The following is a 19,063-nucleotide window of genomic DNA, read 5'->3' as shown; positions in this document are numbered from 1 at the left end:
GCTTATTTCTGTACCCATTCCTTTTATCCTGTTACTTCATCAAAAAAATACAACACAATCTTCTGTGGCCACAAAAAAATTGTGTATGAAATGGAATTTCAAATTAGTATAATTACGAAGTTATTTCATTCCAAAACTAATCTATATAAGCCAAATCCCAACTAATCGTTATTAGAAACAATTTTCTTAAGAATTTTTTGACTATAAAGTTTGTTTTTATGAATGGGGTATTTCTGGTGGCCCAGGGACCTTACCAATCTCTCCAGGACAGGTGGGCGAGCAAAGGCTCAGCCAGGAAAGGAAGGGTGGGATTTGCTAACAGCCGCCTGAGCGCCTCCCAAAGAAGACCTAACAACTCAAGAGCAACTGCTTCGCGAATGAATCTACTGCCGGATCTGATCCGCGACCGCGACATGTGTTAGATTGCATGTCGAACTCTGTACGGTTACCAGGGTCCCTAAGCCTGCTCCTAACGTTCGAGCTGAAGACATCTAGTGCAAAAGTCTTAAGGGTTGACGGAAACTGACACTTTAAAAGCGTCAATCTTGCCAAATATGAACTATCAATACAAAAATAAATATGTAAATAAATTTAGAAGTGTTCTAATATTGTAAGATTCATGAAGAATGCACACATTTGGATGCTCAAAAAATATTTCTTCCTTGACGTACGTATGTGAGAGACAACATTGTGTAGCTAACGTTTCATACAATGCATATTACAACATTTACATTACGCCACTTAGTTACTGCCAATCTTCTGGTAAATTGTTTAGAATCGAAATAATAAAAAATTAAAACCGCTATAATTGTTTGAAAGGAACGGCAAAGGGAATTTGGAGGAAGGTATACAACATAGGGAAGTTCTTCCACCGAGCGGGTGATAATGCTCTGTACATAGACGATCAGAATGTTCGAAGTTCGGAACTAGTATATGTATATGCAAACGTATCTTGAAAATTCCATAAACAAGATTTGGGCATCTGTCAAATGTCTTATGTTGTATGATGGCTACCCGCCAAAGGAATATCCTCCATCGAACAGATGCCGACGAACGGAATGTATTTTTGATATGGAAAGGATTACGGTTGTTCCGGTTGCCTTGCCGCTTAGCTAGAACGAATGTGTGAACTCTAGAAATAGTCAGCCAGGGTTTGCCAACAGCTGTCCGAAGACTACCAAGCTCAAGGCCAGCAGTTTGGGATCTACCATCGGATCCAATTCGCACCTACAGAGAAATTCTAGCAAAAAAACTCAGGAGGCTGATACTAGAGACTGGTGTTACGTCGAACTCTTCAGCGAGCTCGGTGACCTGAGATTTTCAAGCTGCTAGTGTTAGTACTATTAGCGTCCAACAAACAGCACAGAATGTAGCGAAAAGATTCGCAAAGATAATCCGAATTCTACGGTTCAATACTTGCACATCTATGCAAACTTATCTTAAAAATTTCGTTAGTGAATCAGGTTTTTACAAAAAAAATTCTATTCTATAATAAATAAAACTACATTATCAAGCCAACTAAAATAAAGTTAATATTTTAGTTTACGTTACATACTTAGTTAGCCAAGTCATAATATTAGGCCAAGGTAATAAAAATATGGAATGGTCAGGAGCCACCTGGCGTTAAGTGGTTACCAAAGGACGGATGCCATAGATGACAACAACGTCAATGCCGCCACCCACATTGAAAAATGAATTCTAAATCTCAGTTTTTACAGCATATTATTATTATAAATTCTTTATTTTAGTTTTTTTAAAAACCACCCTTCCAACTGAAACGCTTTACTGATTCATGGCAGAATTAGCGGGATGATGGTACCTACCCGTGCAGACTCAGAAGACGTCCTACCACCAATAAAATAAAAACTTCAAACACTTCATTAACGGCCGTCTGGTGTAGTGGTAAGTGACATGGTCACTACACAAGGGGGTCGCGGGTTCGAATCCCGCCAAGGGAAGATATTTGTATGATAAATATATATGTCTTTTCCAGGGTTATGGATGTATATTAAATATGTGTATGTGTATAATAAAAATCTTATATTTATTTCCGTTATCTGGTACCTGTAACACAAGTTCTTTACGAACTTATCACGGGACCAGTTAACGTGGCGTGACTGTTAGTAAAATATTTATTTTCTCAAAGAGGATAGTGACATTTAAAAGTTATGAAATGTGCTATCAGTTAGATTCTGTTAGATCCTTGTAAATATTTAACACTGTAAACCATTAAAAAACTATCCTTTTACGGATAATTACTACATCGAAATTTTTAAAGGCCTTCGGGCATCGAGCTTTATCGGTCGTTGAAGTAGTAAATGTGCTAGGGTTGTCACCAAAAATGGTGCAAGTATTTTAATTTCGCCGATAACAGCTATCGTTCTTTAAAACTAAATCAATAGAGTTGCACATACAAATAAAACAAAAGATAGGTTGTCTACGTTTTATCAGGTTGACAGGTGTTTAGTAAACAAGTAAGTTAAAACAACAAAATTTCCATGGTGGATTTTCCCTAACACATTTGCCGACTACCTGTATCGATTGATCACAATTACGACTATGCTGGTATTCAAACCAACCTATTTTCTTAGGTGATTACAGACGACATTACAGGTGGTAGGACCTCTTGTGAGTCCACGCGGGTAGGTACCACCACTCTGCCTGTTTCTGCCGTGAAGCAGTAATGCGTTTCGGTTTAAGGGTGGGGAGGCCGTTGTAACTATACTTGAAACCTTAGAACTTATATCTCAAGGTGGGTGGCGTGGCGATCTCATCGTTTTTTTTTTTTTTTATTAGATGTGTGGACGAGCTCACAGCCCACCTGGTGTTAAGTGGTTACTGGAGCCCATAGATATCTACAACGTAAATGCGCCACCCACAAAGTTCTACGGTCTCAGTATAGTCACAACGGCTGCCCCACCTTTCAAACCGAAAAGCATTACTGCTTCACGGCAGAAATAGGCAAGGTGGCGGTACCCACCAGCGCGGATTGACAAGAGGTCCTACCACCACTAATTACGCAAATTATAATTTTGCGGGTTTGATTTTTATTACACGATGTTATTCCTTCATCGTGGAAGTCAATCGTGAACATTTGTTAAGTACGTATTTCATTAGAAAAATTGGTACCCGCCTGCGGGATTCGAGCACCGGTGCATCGCTAGATACGAATGCACCGGACGTCTTATCCTTTAGGCCACGACGACTTCAAAAAAGGCGTTTCGTTCAAAGGCGAAATAATAACATTGTTACGAAAATAAAAAATATAAATTTGCGTAATTTATGGTGAGATGTAACGATCGAACGATAAGGCTTGGAACGATCCTTACTCATGCTGTCACAAAACAGTCACCTTGCACTGCCCTTGGAAAGATTAGACAGCCGTTAACAAAACAAAGGAACATTGGATCTGATGCTCAAGGTGAGTTGGCGGGGGCAAGCTGTATTGTCCAAGTTCGGGGAACCATTTAACACCAGATGGATTGTTCGCTAATATAAGCTTGAGTAATAATTGAGTGTGGCAGAAAAGATGTAGAGTGAACGTTTTTCGAAAATAAGTATCACTTATTTCCTCCAAATTCATAAATTCATTAAAAAGGTTTTTATGGAATTTAGGGATTGCTGCAGACTAGATGTATCCAGCTTACCAGGACACAGGGCATTACAACTATAATCCTGTTTATACTATATTAATTAGTTAATTTAAGGGAATTTTCTATCCAGTCTTAAATTTTATACAAGATGTATCCAGCTTACCAGGACACAGGGCATTACAACTATAATCCTGTTTATACTATATTAATTAGTTAATTTAAGGGAATTTTCTATCTAGTCTTAAATTTTATACAATTGCCAACCTACCATTAGGCAAAAATTTACTTGGATTACCAAGTAAAATTGTTACTTAATTTTACTTGGTAATCCAAGTAAATGGTTATCTAATGCTAAATTATCTGTAACTGTAATTATGGTAAAAAATTATTACATTTTTACTTCAATAATCTTAACACTTATTATAATAAAATTATAGAAAAGACTGTCAGTACCATATTGTATTCGGTAAAATCAACTAACACCACTACAATAAAAGATTTAATGCTTGTACTATGAGTATACCTGATAATTTATTATTAAACTGAAATTAACTAACAACATATATGTAATTAACATGATTTTATTCACATAAACTATAATCGGATCAATTAGTTCCTATACCACACTTGAATAGTTTTCATTCTCTTGATTTTTTTTTGTAGTTGCAGTACACCATAAAGTAAAGCTTCAGCTGTAGGTGGACATCCGGGTACATATATGTCAACTGGTACAATACGATCGCATCCTCTGAAAATAAGATTTTGAATAATATTTCATATTTCAAAATACAAACTGCAAAAAAAACACTAAGCACAGCAAAAACACTTTTTAAGATTTAAAAGCAGCTATTCTTCTTTTTGCTTTTTCTGTAAGTCATTATTTCATTATTTCCTTCTGTCAGTAAGAAATTTCATTAAGTTTCAAGCCAAAGCAAGCAAATTTAAATGCACTTTAGAGGTTACATTTATTTAGATAAGGAGATTGACAAGACACTGATACTACTCAAACTGACAAACAATTTTCTAACAACGAATGAAAGACACTCGATAAAGGTATCTTCCACAGACTGATCGATCACACATGTATAATGTATAATATTGATACAAACCTGGTTATTTGAAATTATATGCACACATTGGTTGTAAATTTAAAAATAGGTTTTTTTATAATGCACATACCTTACGACAGAGTATGAATAGTGGTAATAGCCACCTCCATTAGCACAACTACCCATTGAAATAACCCATCTGGGATCAGGCATTTGGTCGTACACTTTCCTCAAAGCTGGAGCCATTTTGTTTGTTAAAGTTCCTGCTACAATCATTACATCAGACTGACGGGGAGATGCTCGGAATACTACGCCATATCTGTGAAGCAGAAGCATATTCAAATGTAAAAAAAATTAATTTCACATAGTTGGTTACTTTAGGAGACATGCCAATGTCTAAAATTCATGGCAAAGAATTATGAGAAATATTAGTTGTATCATAAATTGCTTAAAAACTACTTGTAGGGTAGAACCATTAACTATTTTGGATATGTAAAAAAAATCATCAATTAACTTGACTAGAAAGAGGCTTTTCACCTTCTCACAAATAAATCCATACCATTTAACATTGCATTCACTTGCTTTCTTTTAAACTGCACAATTGTGCAAAATGTTTTTACTTTTGTCACCACATGTAAATTAAAACCATATGATTTATTTATATAAGATAGGAAAAAGAAATATGTATAAGTAAGTGATGTTTTTTACCTTTTTTTAAATAAGTGGCCACAATAATTGTGAGTAGTGACAGTATTATGTAGAGAAATTTTAAAACATATAACTATCTAGCATCCTTGGAATTTTACAAACATACTTTAGTGATATGTTCAATTTTCTTGATGAATATAAGTTTTTGAATAATGTTTAGAGAATAATTCATGAAATTAAATAATTACCGGTCCATATCATAGCGAGGTGCAGCAATATGCATCATCTCTACAGCGCAGCAAGCTAGACCAAAGGTCATGGGCCAAAGGGAACCTTTCCTCCCCCAATTTAATAAGTCATCAAGTCGAGCCACAGCCATCTCTGCCATATTACTAGCATCTTGGAAGGGTGAGTATGGTCGTTTCTCAGTAGGATTCGGTGCAGGTAAATGAGTATCACGTATTTGACTCACAACAGGTGTAAAGGCACCCTTTTTAATAAATGAAAGCACTGTATTAGGAGAAGTGGCCCCCAAAGCCTTGATAGCTTGCATTATGCTGAAAAATAAAACAAAATTTGTCACAACAATAATATTCGCGATTACAAATTGAACAGCTGATGGTTAGGTTTTTTGTAGTTTTATGAGGATTTATATAACACAATCAAGAAACGCAGTTACTAATATAAATACTAATTATAATATAGGACATAAGTACGCAGTTTATTCACCTCAACAATGTAAATATTATTTAATTTTAAATATTTTACGTAACTTAAAAGTGAACTAGGCATAGATTATTATTGCTTGATTCGTGGTGAACCGGCAAAGGGAATGTAGTCCATACACTCAAATTTTTATAAAATTTCAAAGCTATGAAACATAATTGCATAATATAATGAAATTGAATCAGAAAAGATCTAAACAAAATTACATCTTAGTAATATTGTAGAAATAGCTGATGTATTAAAAATCTTAATAACGCAATTGAATTGTAGATGTCTATGGGCTCCAGTAACCACTCAATACTAGGTGGGCCGTGAGCTCGTCCACCGATCTAAGCAATAATTTTTTTTTAATAAATGACAGCCCTTAAGATACTTCGTGAGTATGTAGGGGATTTCCCTATACTTCTCGTGCTATGTTCGTATCACATTCAATTAACAACTTTAAAACTTTGCTTAGGAAGTTGATAATCTTGAAACGAGTATTCATAGGCTCGAATTTGCCGTTTATATTTCAATTTAATCAGTCCTAGAGACATACTTATAGATAGATTTATTAGATTCTATTTACATTTTAAGGTGATAATATCTTGTCAGTGATATTTCTTGGGCGATACTTATTATTATTGGTGGTGGTGATGAAGCGAAAATATGAAAGGGCGTATAGAGTGGAGTAGGAACAAGATCTTTTACTTTTATCGTGGATCTCCAAAGCTAGAGATGATCCAGAAGTAGCCTTTCCTAATAAAAATATAGCTTATATTATGTGTGTTTTTACTTTTATTATTTTAATTTAATCAAGACAACACACACATGGCAAGTCAATCATATACATATTATGTTATATTATAGTTTCTTCATTTTCAAAGTCTACGTACAGCTCAGCTGAACTGTAGGCTATCAACCGACGCCGTGCAACGGAGTTCTTGTGACAAGTCGTAAGGCAACATTTGACTACACAGCTTACATTTCTCACATAAATACATAACTAATACTCACAAACCATCAACATACTTCAAATATTGCTCATTTTAGAGTAATTTTGCACATTGTTACAAAATAAAGCTACATAGTACAACGTCCCCTTTAAGTTCCCTCCAAAAACTCCTGTGTTTTTACTTTTCTTGGTTTATTACAACGGTTAATAAAGTTGGCATTAATTAGGCATTTTTTATTACAGACTGGCAGGATTTGGCAGGTTTTCAATTAAAGTAAGGATGGATCTATAGCAATTAAGTGTATAATCTATGATCTATAGTTAAGAGATGGTCACACTAGGACTTTTTGGCGGGAACGCGAGGAGTGAAGTTGTGTGATTTGTTTTATTTTGTCTATTTAGTGTTTCTTCAGGTTTAAATGTGTAATAACGGTGGTTTATTAACTGTTTAATATCTGTGAAAGTGCACAAATGTGGGAAAATGAAACAAAGCCGCTGGATGCAACTTCTCGGGATCCTCCAAAAAGTCCACTGAAAAAATCTTAGTAAATGACCACCATTTCACTAAGATTATATTTCATTCCATATCATCTCATTTCATTTAATTTCATCCCAGTTGATTAACGTCTCAAATTAATCATTTTCATTTCATTTCACTCCATATTATCATTTTTCATAAAAATAAGAATATAAATTAAAATAAGACATGACTTAAAGGTCTTAGTTACCAGGTCATAAAATCACTTAAAAAAAAAAGATGGTCACACTGGAAGAAAGACGCAAATTCAAATTGATTGAAATTATATATTAAAAAATTAAAATGCTAAAAAAGGTAAGTATAGGATTAATTAAATTTCATGGTAAGGGTGCCTTTCAGTTCCAAATACGATAATTTAGAATTCTTAAAATTATATTGCAGCATAAGACCTGGTTGAAACCAATGTTTGATTTTGATGAAACTGAGCCTCCACCGCAGAAGCTTAAAAGTGATGTAAACAAACAAGGTACGAGTTCACCAGCCAAGGTAAATTTTGAAAATTGTTTTTAATTTAATTATCATTTAGTATTTTAAAATAATTTTTATATTTACAAATTATAACGTATGTCTATTTTTAATCTACTAATTTAATAGGCAGATAAGTACCTATGTACCTGATAAATACAGATATAATTATTAGGAATCCTAACGTTATTGGAATGTGCTCATCATTCTATCAGATTTAAAAAACTGCAAGGACAAAAAAGAATAATATTGTAAGGCATTAATTTTCGTCTTGGTATAAAATTTTGTACAACTGGATATTCTCAAACCAACAACAAAGCTTATTTTCATAACATTATCACATATGGTGCTCTAGGACTAGAAAATTGCATTTTGCATTGTTCTTTGCATTGTAATTACCATCGACACAGGTATGCACGACTGCCTATTTCTGCAGTGAAGAGATGTGTTTCAGTTTTAGGTATTGTTGACGTTGCAATTGAGACTTAGACCTCATTTCTCAAGGTTGCTGGCATAGACACACAATGATGCCTATTGGTTCAGGTAACCACTTAACACAACTGAGGCCACGAGATCAAACACCGGTCTCTACAAAAAAATCTAGATACTTTATGGACCAAGGTGGTCACGACCCTCAGTAATGAGGAAACGACAAAGAAGAAGAAGAAAATACTTAAAACTATACAGTATAATAATGAAAATGAATTGTGATAGAATGTTGATTAAAATAATATCAAATATTTCAGTTTTCAAAATCGAACACTATTAAACCAATGATTTTTAATATCATTGATCAAAACCACATTCGGAATTTTGATCCGGTCAATATCAATGACTTGGCCATACACAATAAAAAGGTTCAAGAAGTTGAAGATTGGATATTAGGTAACATAAAGAAGAATACAAGTGAAATGTTGCTCCTTACTGGACCAGTCGGCTGCGGCAAGAGTGTTACAGTGCTGACTATAGCTAAAAAACATAATGTAAAAATTACAGAGTGGATTACACCTATTGATATTGAATTCCCTAATGATAATGGTATGCAAATGTCAATATTTTATAAAGCTTTCTCTTACTGCTTTGACCAATAAATGCATAACAGAAACATTGAAGTTGCCTGTTACTATCTGCTTTATCACAAAGTAATTAAATTCCAGGAGAGTTTGAATTTAAAGTTAAACAATCTACTCAATTTTTGGATTTTATTTTAAATGCAGCCAACTTTACTTCACTGCTTGATAATAATGACAGAAAACTGGTGTTAGTAGAAGATTTCCCAAACACCTTTATGAGAACCCCTTCAGAATTAGTTTATGTATTACAGTAAGTGAAATTTACTATTTGCAGATTGCCCTTAACAATGAAATATTTTTATAGATGTTCTTATTTATGGATATTGTTCATGAAAGATGTTATGTCAAGATTTTTGCAAAGTATTATAGCAATACTCAATTTACATTAGGTTGAAATAATATTACTATACTTAATTGTTTCATTAAAACAACTTTCAGACAATACAAGCAGAGGGCAAAATCACCAATTGTTTTCATTTGTTCTGAATCAAGTACAGACAAAAAGACCACCAGTGGAAACTTATTTACTGATCAACTGAAGAACCAACTGAATATTCATCATATTAGGTAATTACCAAACATGCAACTTATCAGGAAATAAAAATAAAAAAAAAGTTATACAGAACTAAAAAAAAAGGAAGGTATATTATTTTAAAGATGGGTGTTTCATCCAATATATGAAGCTGTTTTTAAAAGAGACATGTTAGAGGTGGCCTTTGCGACATCTGAGCATACTATATTGTACGAATATAATAATAGACATATTGTTTGAAATTTTAACAACCACAATCATAGGTCATAATTAAAAGAGTTTATTTGTATTGAATCCACTGAGTGTTTCGATGGATCCTCTCAATGAGTCGCGGTTCCGATTTGGGTGGTTGATTCTGCAAAGCAGTGCTTTTGGTAGGGCAACTGTTAGCAAATTGTCTTTATTTATTATTTTATGGTTATTGGATCATTTCATTTGTATAATTTACTTTAATTAAATAATTGTTTGATTTATATCTTGACAATATATTTTGAGAAAAGATACTTCAACGATTTTTGGACAATTCTTAACATATTGGTGCGGCCCAAGGTGTAATATATGCCGTGGACACATGGTGTCTGTCATGGCGTTGAACGAGTTATTAATATTATAAATGGGAGTTATAATATAAAGTTGCCTGTTTTAATGTAGTGACATCTAAAATGAAATCTGCATCACACCATAATCAGTAAATTGTTTTCTGAGAAAGATTATAAATAAAAATAATGTGTTTCGACGTGAATTTAACGAAGTAACAGTGCGTTCGAACGGACTAAATAACGCACTGCCCTTAATCGATTTTACGAAAAAGACCAACCACTAATTTACAACAAATTGAGGAAAGAAATATGGCCCAAATTCTTTCACGATGTGCACAGACAAACTTTCGGCAGCGACTTGGTAGTGTCTCTGGCATTGCCGACGTCCACGAGTAACACAATAACCACTTAACGTCAGTTGGGGCCTATGTTTCTCTGTCTGCAAAGACAATAAACAAAATGGAAACGTTTAGATTTATTTGCGTTTGTAATTCGAAGTAAGTACAGAAACAAGGATTTGGAACCCAAAAGAGAGAAAAAGCTTGTCTATACACTGACAAGATAACGCACTGGTTCCCAGAACAATCACTGGAACAATACTATGTGGCGAAACAGACGAAAAGTTATGGTTATTATATACTTACCTATTCATTTTGTGTTGTAATCCATCTATTTGACATCAATAACACAAGATTTTTGTCAAGAACTTTGCATAATTAAATTACGCAATTTATCTTATACAATCTAATGAAATACGTACTCAACAAATGTTCACGATTGACTTCCACGGTGAAGGAATAACATCGTGTAATAAAAGTGAAACCCGCAAAATTATAATTTGCGTAATTACTGGTGGTAGGACCTGTTGTGAGTCCGCGCGGGTAGGTACCACCGCCCTGCCTATTTCTGCCGTGAAGCAGTAATGCGTTTCGGTCTGAAGGGTAGGGCAGCCGTTGTAACTATACTGAGATCTTAGAACTTATATCTCAAGGTGGGTGGCGCATTTACGATGTAGATGTCTATGGGCTCCAGTAACCACTTAACACCAGGTGGGCTGTGAGCTCGTCCAGCAATCTAAGCAATAAAAAAAAAATGCATGTAGTAAAAAGAGGCTATTTCAATATTACAAACAGACACTCCAATTTTATTTATATGTATAGATAATATTTTTTGTTAGTTTTAATGGTGTTTCGACAACCGGCTTACGGTCTGCATTAAAACGAATGGCAGAGATAATAAGTAAAAAGTACAAATCAATGTACAATGCTCCTACAAGTGACCTGATTGAATGTGTTGTCAACTCTTCAGCAGGCGACGTCAGGTCAGCCGTAACAAATTTGCATTTTGCATGTTTAAAAGGTATGATTATAAACCAAATTTATTTTAGCATCAAGTAATTTATATGATCTAATTTCATCATAAATCTAACCTTATATTATATTGATAGTTATTATAAGCATACGATAATATGTACAACTTACTCATTACGGATCCTCCCGATCCATTCACGGTGCTTTTATATACCACAAGCACCGGTCACCGTCCCTCGTCCAAACCGTCGCTTGCGACGAAGGGCTCGACGAGTGAATTAACCCTTAAACACGGCCCACTGAGATTCTCGTTGGATCTTCTCAGTGGGTCGCGTTTCCGATCCGGCTGTAGATTCTGCGAAGCACTGCTCTTGCTAGGGCCAGTGTTAGCAACACTCCCGATTAGAGCCCCGTGAGCTCACCTACACTTCAAGGAAAGCCGAAATAGCCTCTCAAGGCTATCAGCATAGGTAACAACTTAGCTTTAATATTCTTTTAGGTACTGATCAAAGTTTAGAAACCAGTATAATAACAGAAAAAGACCAGAAAACTAAAACTAAGAAGAAAAAACCAAGTAGCAAATTTACTTCAATAGGAAAAGATCAAAGTATCAATATTCTTCATGGAGTTGGAAGAGTTTTAAACCCTAGAGGTAACAGATTTATTAATATTTAAAACTTTCATGTAAGTGACACTAAAAGTTCCCTGAAGCCCCTGTGTTGTAAAATATATACTGTGATGTTATTTAGTTATTTTAACATTATAAATTATATTTATTAAACATCTATAACATTTAATTAAGGTTATGACACCTGTTGCAGAAACTGGGTTTTTGTATAATACATTTTATTCAAACCCAACAAAAATAGGACTAATGAGATAAAAATTAATGCTTTAAATACAAAACTTTTACAGTAGTTGTTGATGTTAACGGAAGAAGTCAATTTACACACTCTCCAAGAGAAATAGTAGAACAATTTATTTCTCAACCAAGCTCTTTTGTGAATTTTATTGAAGAAAACTACATGCCACATTTCTCAAATTCAGCTCAAATAGATAGAGCTGCTTCTACTCTTAGCGACGCTGTCTTCATGCTTGCGGAATGGAGGGTAGGTATCAATTTCATCATCATAATTCACGATGTGTTCGAAAATATTTTACTACCAACAATGATTTATTACATAATATGTACTTCTAAAACAAAGTATAAGAATTCTAAATGCAAAATTTTACATCAGTAATTTTATTTCAATTTTAAAATTATATTTCAGGAAAAATTGTGTCAAGAATATGGATTATATTGCGCAGTAGCTGGTCTAATGCTGGCTAACAAAGACCCTGTGTCAGCTTGGAATCCTGTACGTGGGCCTAAAAATATGAAAATCACTTACCCGTAAGTATTATAATACATTTCTTAGACGACTTACAAGCTTAATCAGTCGTGCAAAACCCGAAAATAATAATTTATTAAACATATTTGTAGCTTATATTTTTTTAAAACTACTAAAAGTATTAAAATAAATTTACATAATTATAATAAATGATGTATATATTTTTTAATATTTTTCCCTAAACCTATCCCTAATCTTATTTAAGCTTTAGTACATGGATGGAGTTAGCATAATATGGATTCTTTCTATACGACGAACTTCAATAAACTTTCAACCTAATACACCTTAGGGGTAAAATTTTGAAAAACGTCGTTAAAGATTGATTTATTATATTTTTAGATTTTTTTTTTATTTTTTTTATTTAGCTGTGTGGACGAGCTCACAGCCCACCTGATGTTAAGTGGTTACTGGAGCCCATAGACATCTACAACGTAAATGCGCCACACACCTTGAGGTATAGTTCTAAGGTCTCAGTATAGTCACAACGGCTGCCCCACCCTTCAAACCGAAACGCATTACTGCTTCACGGCAGAAATAGGCGGGGCGGTGGTACCTACCCGTGCGGACTCACAAGAGGTCCTACCACCAGTAATTATGCAAATTATAATTTTGCGGGTTTCATTTTTATTACACGATGTTATTCCTTCACCTTGGAAGTCAATCGTGAACATTTGTTGAGTACGTATTTCATTAGAAAAATTGGTACCCGCCTGCGGGATTCGAACACCGGTGCATCGCTTCAACACGAATGCACCGGACGTCTTATCCGTTAGGCCACGACGACCACACAAACCAGGCATATCAAATTTTGTTCTAAATCTATTTCTGTAATGTGCCTACAATGGCAGTTAGGTTAGGTTACTTTTATATTCTATGTATTGTATTGTTTTTGTGTAGTTATTAGTTTTTCATTAAATATTATTACAGGGTCCCTTCAGAATTGCAACTTTTAGAAGAAAATTATTTGTACAAAGGAAAAACTCTTGTTTCTGATTACCAAACCTTTTGTAAAATTATTAACAGTAATTATGATTAATGGTAAGAAAGGTATAATAAAGAAATGATTTAACATTAAAATACTGCTTTTCTTTATTAAAATAGACAACATAATGGCTTCTGTAATCTTTTTCTTAAATTGTATGATTTGTCTTCATTATAATTATGAATTTTAAAGATTTTGGGAATCCTTGGATTTAGGAGCAGGATCATTGGATCTGGTGATTAATGAAAGCAAATAATTAGTTTATTGTTACAATTTATTAACAGAGGCAAATATGTCCTTTACAAATTCATCACACCACTTAGTCTACAGTTTATCTGCACCAAATCTCGCACTCAGTTCCATTTTTAAACTTTCATAACAAATTGTTTATCAGACTTTAAATAAATGTACATGCAACTTTAATACTTACCCGTTATCAACACATCCCTAAAATGTATTATTAGTTTTCTCATGAATTAGTACTTACCTGATACTTGAGAGACATTACTTTTGTGTGTTTGCCTTTAATTTTTAGACAAAATGATAACATTTTGTGGTACTCCTGATACTTTACGATAGGGAAATGTGTAAACAACTATGTTTATACATTTTATGTTTTAGGATAGAGTTAGGTCATTACGAAAACTTGATAGGGTATTCAAAGTATGAGGAATTATAAACTGAACAAAATAAAAGCGAAATTAATACGTTAAGGTGTTTTAAAATTCAGTAATATGTCTGAGTGTGTGTATGTGCAATGATCGAGTGTTAAGATTGTGTGTGTATGAAAGTTGTGTCCTATCGTGAAGAGGATGAAGAAGACCTGGAGCGGCGTCGGCGGGTGGCGGGGCGCGGTGACCGGGACCGAGAGCGGCGCCGGCGCGGCGGTGAACGACGGCGGACCGGAGGACTGCGTCGGCGATACCTACAGCCAACATACATTATTGTTACACAACACACAACTTTATTGTTTCGTAGATGTGCCCTTCCTAGTTTTAATTTAAAACCTCTCCGTTTTGAAAAGAACATCGAGGATCGAAAGGTTATTTGGTTTAAGCAACATTTATCTTTATCTGGTATTAACAGGTCGATATTTTTAATTCATCTTCTATTATGATTACTCTACTGAAATGGCCATCCTGTAAAGTTGCAGAAAACCAGTCTTGCATCCTTCGATGTTTCGTACTAGTAAAAAAAAAACAGCCGTGCTCTTGCTATTTACAGGCTATTGCAGAATAGGTATATAAAAATTCAGTAAAAAAGCTTGCGCGCCGCGTCACATTTACTTTGATGGTGCTGTCTAGTTTTATTAAATATTACAACTACACAAATACTTAATCATCAAACACATAACAAATATGACTGAGGATTAAAATGATTTAAGGCAACCTTTCGGAAAAACAAGTTGTGGTATTATTATATACATTGAAACGCAATTACGAATTTCCGTTTTGAAAGATAGAATAGCCAATAGACGAATGTAATTGAGACTTCGATCTCGTATGTCAAACTGAAAAAATGCATTTGTGTCGTGATATTTCGATGTGCTTCAATAACCGCATAATATCGCCATGAGCTGGTTAACTAGTATAAATTGTACCTCGGTGGGGAATGACGGCGAGGTCCATGTCGAGGTGGTAGCGGTCGAGGCGATGATCTGCGCGGTCGTGACGGAACCAGCACAGGCGCCGCCGTTATCTCTTGTCCGTCGATCTGACCTAATATAGAAAAATTGCCTAATGTAGAAACAAGTCCTTCGCGAAAAACCTCTAAGCCGCAACAGGTATCTAGTTTAGTGATTCCGTAAGTGGCGCATAGAACTGAACTCTGCTAAAAGCAGAGCCGTGCCTATAAAAAGAGAATTCGACGAGAATTTTCTGCGTTTAGTGAAAATACTTTATCAGCCCCTAGTCACCCTCTTTGGCCAAGGTCTAGAATCTGGGAGACATTTGTTATCTCCTGCCGCCATGTAGTCCGTTTGCGACCATGCCATGCTAATTTTCGTCACATCTTTACCGGTTTGTGCAAGTCAGACTGAATTTTTTTGGTGACCAACAAAGAATTAAAATCAACAAAAGCTCCATGGTAAAGATTTGAATTTGCAGACATAAAATAGAGAATTTGTTCCAGTGCATCCCCAACACATACCTAATATAAAACTTCCCTACAGGGAGAAAAATATTAACTTAAGTTAAAAGATAAGTTAAGTTGGTTACCCCCGTCCATGTGCTTCATAGCATTTTCTGCTTCATCAGCATTATTAAACTCAACATATGCGTATCCTCTTCCATTATGTGGGTGAAGTCGGTCCATAGGAAACTCAATTGATTTCACAGTACCATATGTCGAAAATATTTCATGGATGTGATCACGCGTTACATTTAAAGTCAGTCGTCCAATGTGGATACGAGTTGGTCTTGGTGGTGGTGAACGTTCTCGCTTCTTACGTCCTGGAGATCTGAAGAGAAAAAAAGAAATTCTTATTATTATTTTACCAGGGGCCATAATATGGCGTATTAAGGCTATAATTTAAAAATAATAACTGTTTTGTACCGTTCCTGTTTTTCCTTAATTTTAGCTTTGTCATTTGATAAAGGTAACACAGATTTTTTTTTGTCTCCTGTTGGTGATCTATCTCTAATCTTCTCCCGATCAGCATCACGACGATCTTTAAGTGGACTCTTGTTTGGTGAAATAGTTCTAAAAAGAAAGAAAATGTATGGTCAGGTTAGCAATCTTAACATGCATGACGTCCAAACAATAAAAAAGAAATTATACATTTTAAAAGCTTTGATCAATTCCATTGACTTCAAATTATTATTTTATCAAATAGTGTTTCAATTTTGATTTTTTTTTTTTTTTTTTTATTGCTTAGCTGTGTGGACGAGCTCACAGCCCACCTGATGTTAAGTGGTTACTGGAGCCCATAGACATCTACAACGTAAATGCGCCACACACCTTGAGATATAGTTCTAAGGTCTCAGTATAGTCACAACGGCTGCCCCACCCTTCAAACCGAAACGCATTACTGCTTCACGGCAGAAATAGGCTAAAAAATACAATCAATTATATCAAATATAATTGATTGTATTTTTTTGTCTTTTAATCAGTACTGTAATTATCATGAAATAAATTAATAATTTACTGGTGGCTTTCCGTCCCTGCGTTATAAAGAAAACTATATATATCAGGTTATTACATGAATGTTATATTTCCTGAATCAGATATGATATTGTAGAAAAAAGAAGACCTATTATGGGCTTAGGAGTAATCACTTTCAGATTTCTACTAAATTATAGAAAATTAAATATTGTTTTAGTTAAATTAAGTACTGTTTAAATACCTACTGCTCAATATTGTTATTGATTGTTTTAATAACAAGCCTACCAGTGCAATTTTTTTTCCATTAGATGTGGATAGGATTGTGGCCATCTAGTGTTAATGGAACCCATAGATATCACAATATTGATGCAGTCATTCACCTCGAAACATGAGATTGAAGAACTATAACTACGCCCTATTCCTTCAGTATAGAATGTATCATAACATATTTAGCTAACATATATAGCAGAAGGCTTTTTCTAAAAACCTGATTTGCTCTACATTTTGATGGTCTACTCAGTATATACTGTAACTTATTGAAGATCTATCTGATCTTCAACCTTATTGCAGGATTGTATGGATGCCTCCCATAATATTATCAAAATTTAACAAACTATGAACATCTATAATGAATTGCTCTTCGTTAGTCTCGCTAAAACTCGAGAACAGTTGGACCGATTTGGCTAATTTTGGTCTTGAATTATTTGTGGGAGTCCAGAGAAGGTTTAAAAGGAAGATAAATATGAAAAGGCTCAGAATTAAATAAAAATAACAATTTTGTTTTTCCTTTGATATATCCCCCATAGGACGGATTCCTTTTGTTTGTTTTAAGTTTATTTTTTACAAAAGTTTAGGTCTACAAAGTCTGCCAGGTCAGCTAGTACTGAATAAAAACTTAGCTTTGGCTTAAGAAATTGCAGATTATTTTAAGTTATATTAATCCCTATCTTATAATTTTAAGCTTACTTTTTCTTAGGCCTTGAACGGCCATTGTTACTGCTGCTACTGCTAGATGAGCTGGATGATGAAGATGAACGTGATGAACTTCCTGAGCTACTGGATGATGACCGAGAGGATGACCTTGAAGAACTACTTGATGAACTGAAAATAGATTTAAATTATATTGGTTGAGAAAGTAACTCCCAGGATAAGGCTTATGTACTTTCATTATTTATTTTGTACCAATAGTCACTTCAGCAATATATTAACAATTTGCGTGGGTTTTTTGTTTCTATTTGGTTTTTCTAGTAGTGTAAGTTGACTATTTCTTATTATAACTTCCGTTGACGAAAGAAAGCCCGCTTTTAACATAACCTCTAAAGAATTGTGTTACAAATCTTAATAATACATTAGTTGGGGTACCTTCCACTACTATCACTGCTGCTGGAGCCTGAGTCACCTTTCTTTTTCTTGCTTTCTTTGGGTTTCTTTTTCTCTTTCTCAGCTGCAGGCAAAGGTGATTTATTTCTAGCCCTGGTATTGAAATGAAACATGTTAACGGGCCTCTCTAAATGTACAATAGTAGAATTTTCATAGAATAAGTTGAGTAAACACTTACATTTTCAACCTACTATGTTTTTATTTACGTTTCATGAATGTAAAACCTTGTAAAACAATGTCGTCTTCGAAATTCGATAGCGTCATTCGCCGACCACGATCAGTTCATAGATATTATCTATGTTAATACAGATCAGTTGTCAATTACAGATTATGTAGAAATTATTTAGTTTTTAAGGGATTTTATGACCTGGTAACTGAGACCTTTAAGACATGTCTTACTTTAATTTATATTCATATTTTTATGAAAAATGATATTATGAAGTGAAATGAAATGAAGATGATTAATTTGAGACATTAATCAACTGGGATGAAATTAAATGAAATGAAATGAGATGATATGGGATGAAATATAATCTCAGTAAAATGGTGGTCATTTACTAAGATTTTTTCAGTGGACTTTTTGGAGGATCCCGAGAAGTTACGTCCAGCGGCTTTCTTTTATTTTCCCTCATTTATATTATGAGGGAAAATGAAAGATATTAAACAGTTAATAAACCACAATTATTACACATTTAAACCCGAAAAAACACTAAATAGACAAAATAAAACTAATCACACAACTTCACTCCTCGCGTTCCCGCCAAAAAGTCCTGTAGAAATTATCGAAAAATCCATAGAACA

The 19,063-nt window shown here is 34.3% G+C and overlaps 3 protein-coding genes across 5 annotated transcripts; 1 reads left to right on the top strand and 2 right to left on the bottom strand.

Moving 5' to 3' along the window:
• Positions 1-4,158: 4,158 nt before the first annotated feature.
• Positions 4,159-6,116, bottom strand: LOC114252518 (uncharacterized). Its single transcript, XM_028187004.2, has 4 exons — positions 6,020-6,116; positions 5,539-5,847; positions 4,773-4,961; positions 4,159-4,341 (listed from the first exon to the last, which is right to left on the bottom strand). Exons 2-4 carry the CDS (start codon positions 5,841-5,843, stop codon positions 4,203-4,205), a joined length of 633 nt encoding a protein of 210 aa, XP_028042805.2. The 5' UTR covers positions 5,844-5,847; positions 6,020-6,116; the 3' UTR covers positions 4,159-4,202.
• A 1,178-nt stretch (positions 6,117-7,294) lies between these two features.
• Rad17 (Rad17 checkpoint clamp loader component) lies at positions 7,295-13,875 on the top strand. Of its 3 annotated transcripts, none has more exons than XM_028187267.2 (10): positions 7,295-7,782; positions 7,870-7,974; positions 8,700-8,991; positions 9,111-9,276; positions 9,465-9,593; positions 11,275-11,456; positions 11,907-12,059; positions 12,326-12,516; positions 12,679-12,800; positions 13,726-13,875. In XM_028187267.2, the coding sequence occupies exons 1-10, from the start codon at positions 7,771-7,773 to the stop codon at positions 13,832-13,834; spliced, it is 1,461 nt and encodes a 486-aa protein (XP_028043068.2). In that variant the 5' UTR covers positions 7,295-7,770; the 3' UTR covers positions 13,835-13,875. The 3 variants fall into 3 exon arrangements, with proteins under 3 accessions (XP_028043068.2, XP_028043067.2, XP_028043069.2); XM_028187266.2 differs by having other exon boundaries at positions 12,323-12,516; XM_028187268.2 differs by lacking the exon at positions 7,295-7,782 and having other exon boundaries at positions 7,870-7,954; positions 12,323-12,516.
• A 161-nt stretch (positions 13,876-14,036) lies between these two features.
• On the bottom strand, positions 14,037-18,596 carry LOC114252680 (uncharacterized). Its single transcript, XM_028187259.2, has 7 exons — positions 18,441-18,596; positions 18,245-18,355; positions 17,849-17,983; positions 16,334-16,480; positions 15,997-16,238; positions 15,381-15,498; positions 14,037-14,705 (listed from the first exon to the last, which is right to left on the bottom strand). Coding segments are annotated over exons 1-7 (882 nt in total). The 5' UTR covers positions 18,443-18,596; the 3' UTR covers positions 14,037-14,578.
• Positions 18,597-19,063: the final 467 nt, after the last annotated feature.

The sequence above is a fragment of the Bombyx mandarina genome, chromosome 08, assembly GCF_030267445.1.
Source record: "Bombyx mandarina strain Sakado chromosome 08, ASM3026744v2".
Classification (NCBI taxonomy): Eukaryota; Metazoa; Arthropoda; class Insecta; order Lepidoptera; family Bombycidae; genus Bombyx; species Bombyx mandarina.
This window is presented reverse-complemented; position numbering and strand designations above follow the sequence as displayed.

Excerpts from the sequence above, each read along its gene's own strand:
- LOC114252518 (XM_028187004.2), bottom strand. The coding sequence starts at position 5,843 with ATGCAAGCTATCAAGGCTTTGGGGGCCACTTCTCCTAATACAGTGCTT. Across the intron at positions 4,962-5,538 it reads CCTCGCTATGATATGGACCG|ATATGGCGTAGTATTCCGAG; the intron begins GTAATTATTTAA and ends TCTGCTTCACAG. Across the intron at positions 4,342-4,772 it reads TATTCATACTCTGTCGTAAG|AGGATGCGATCGTATTGTAC; the intron begins GTATGTGCATTA and ends TCTTATTTTCAG.
- Rad17 (XM_028187266.2), top strand. Across the intron at positions 12,517-12,678 it reads TCATGCTTGCGGAATGGAGG|GAAAAATTGTGTCAAGAATA; the intron begins GTAGGTATCAAT and ends ATTATATTTCAG. Across the intron at positions 12,801-13,725 it reads AATATGAAAATCACTTACCC|GGTCCCTTCAGAATTGCAAC; the intron begins GTAAGTATTATA and ends ATATTATTACAG.
- LOC114252680 (XM_028187259.2), bottom strand. Across the intron at positions 17,984-18,244 it reads AGCAGTGATAGTAGTGGAAG|TTCATCAAGTAGTTCTTCAA; the intron begins GTACCCCAACTA and ends ATCTATTTTCAG. Across the intron at positions 16,239-16,333 it reads ATTAAGGAAAAACAGGAACG|ATCTCCAGGACGTAAGAAGC; the intron begins GTACAAAACAGT and ends TTTTCTCTTCAG.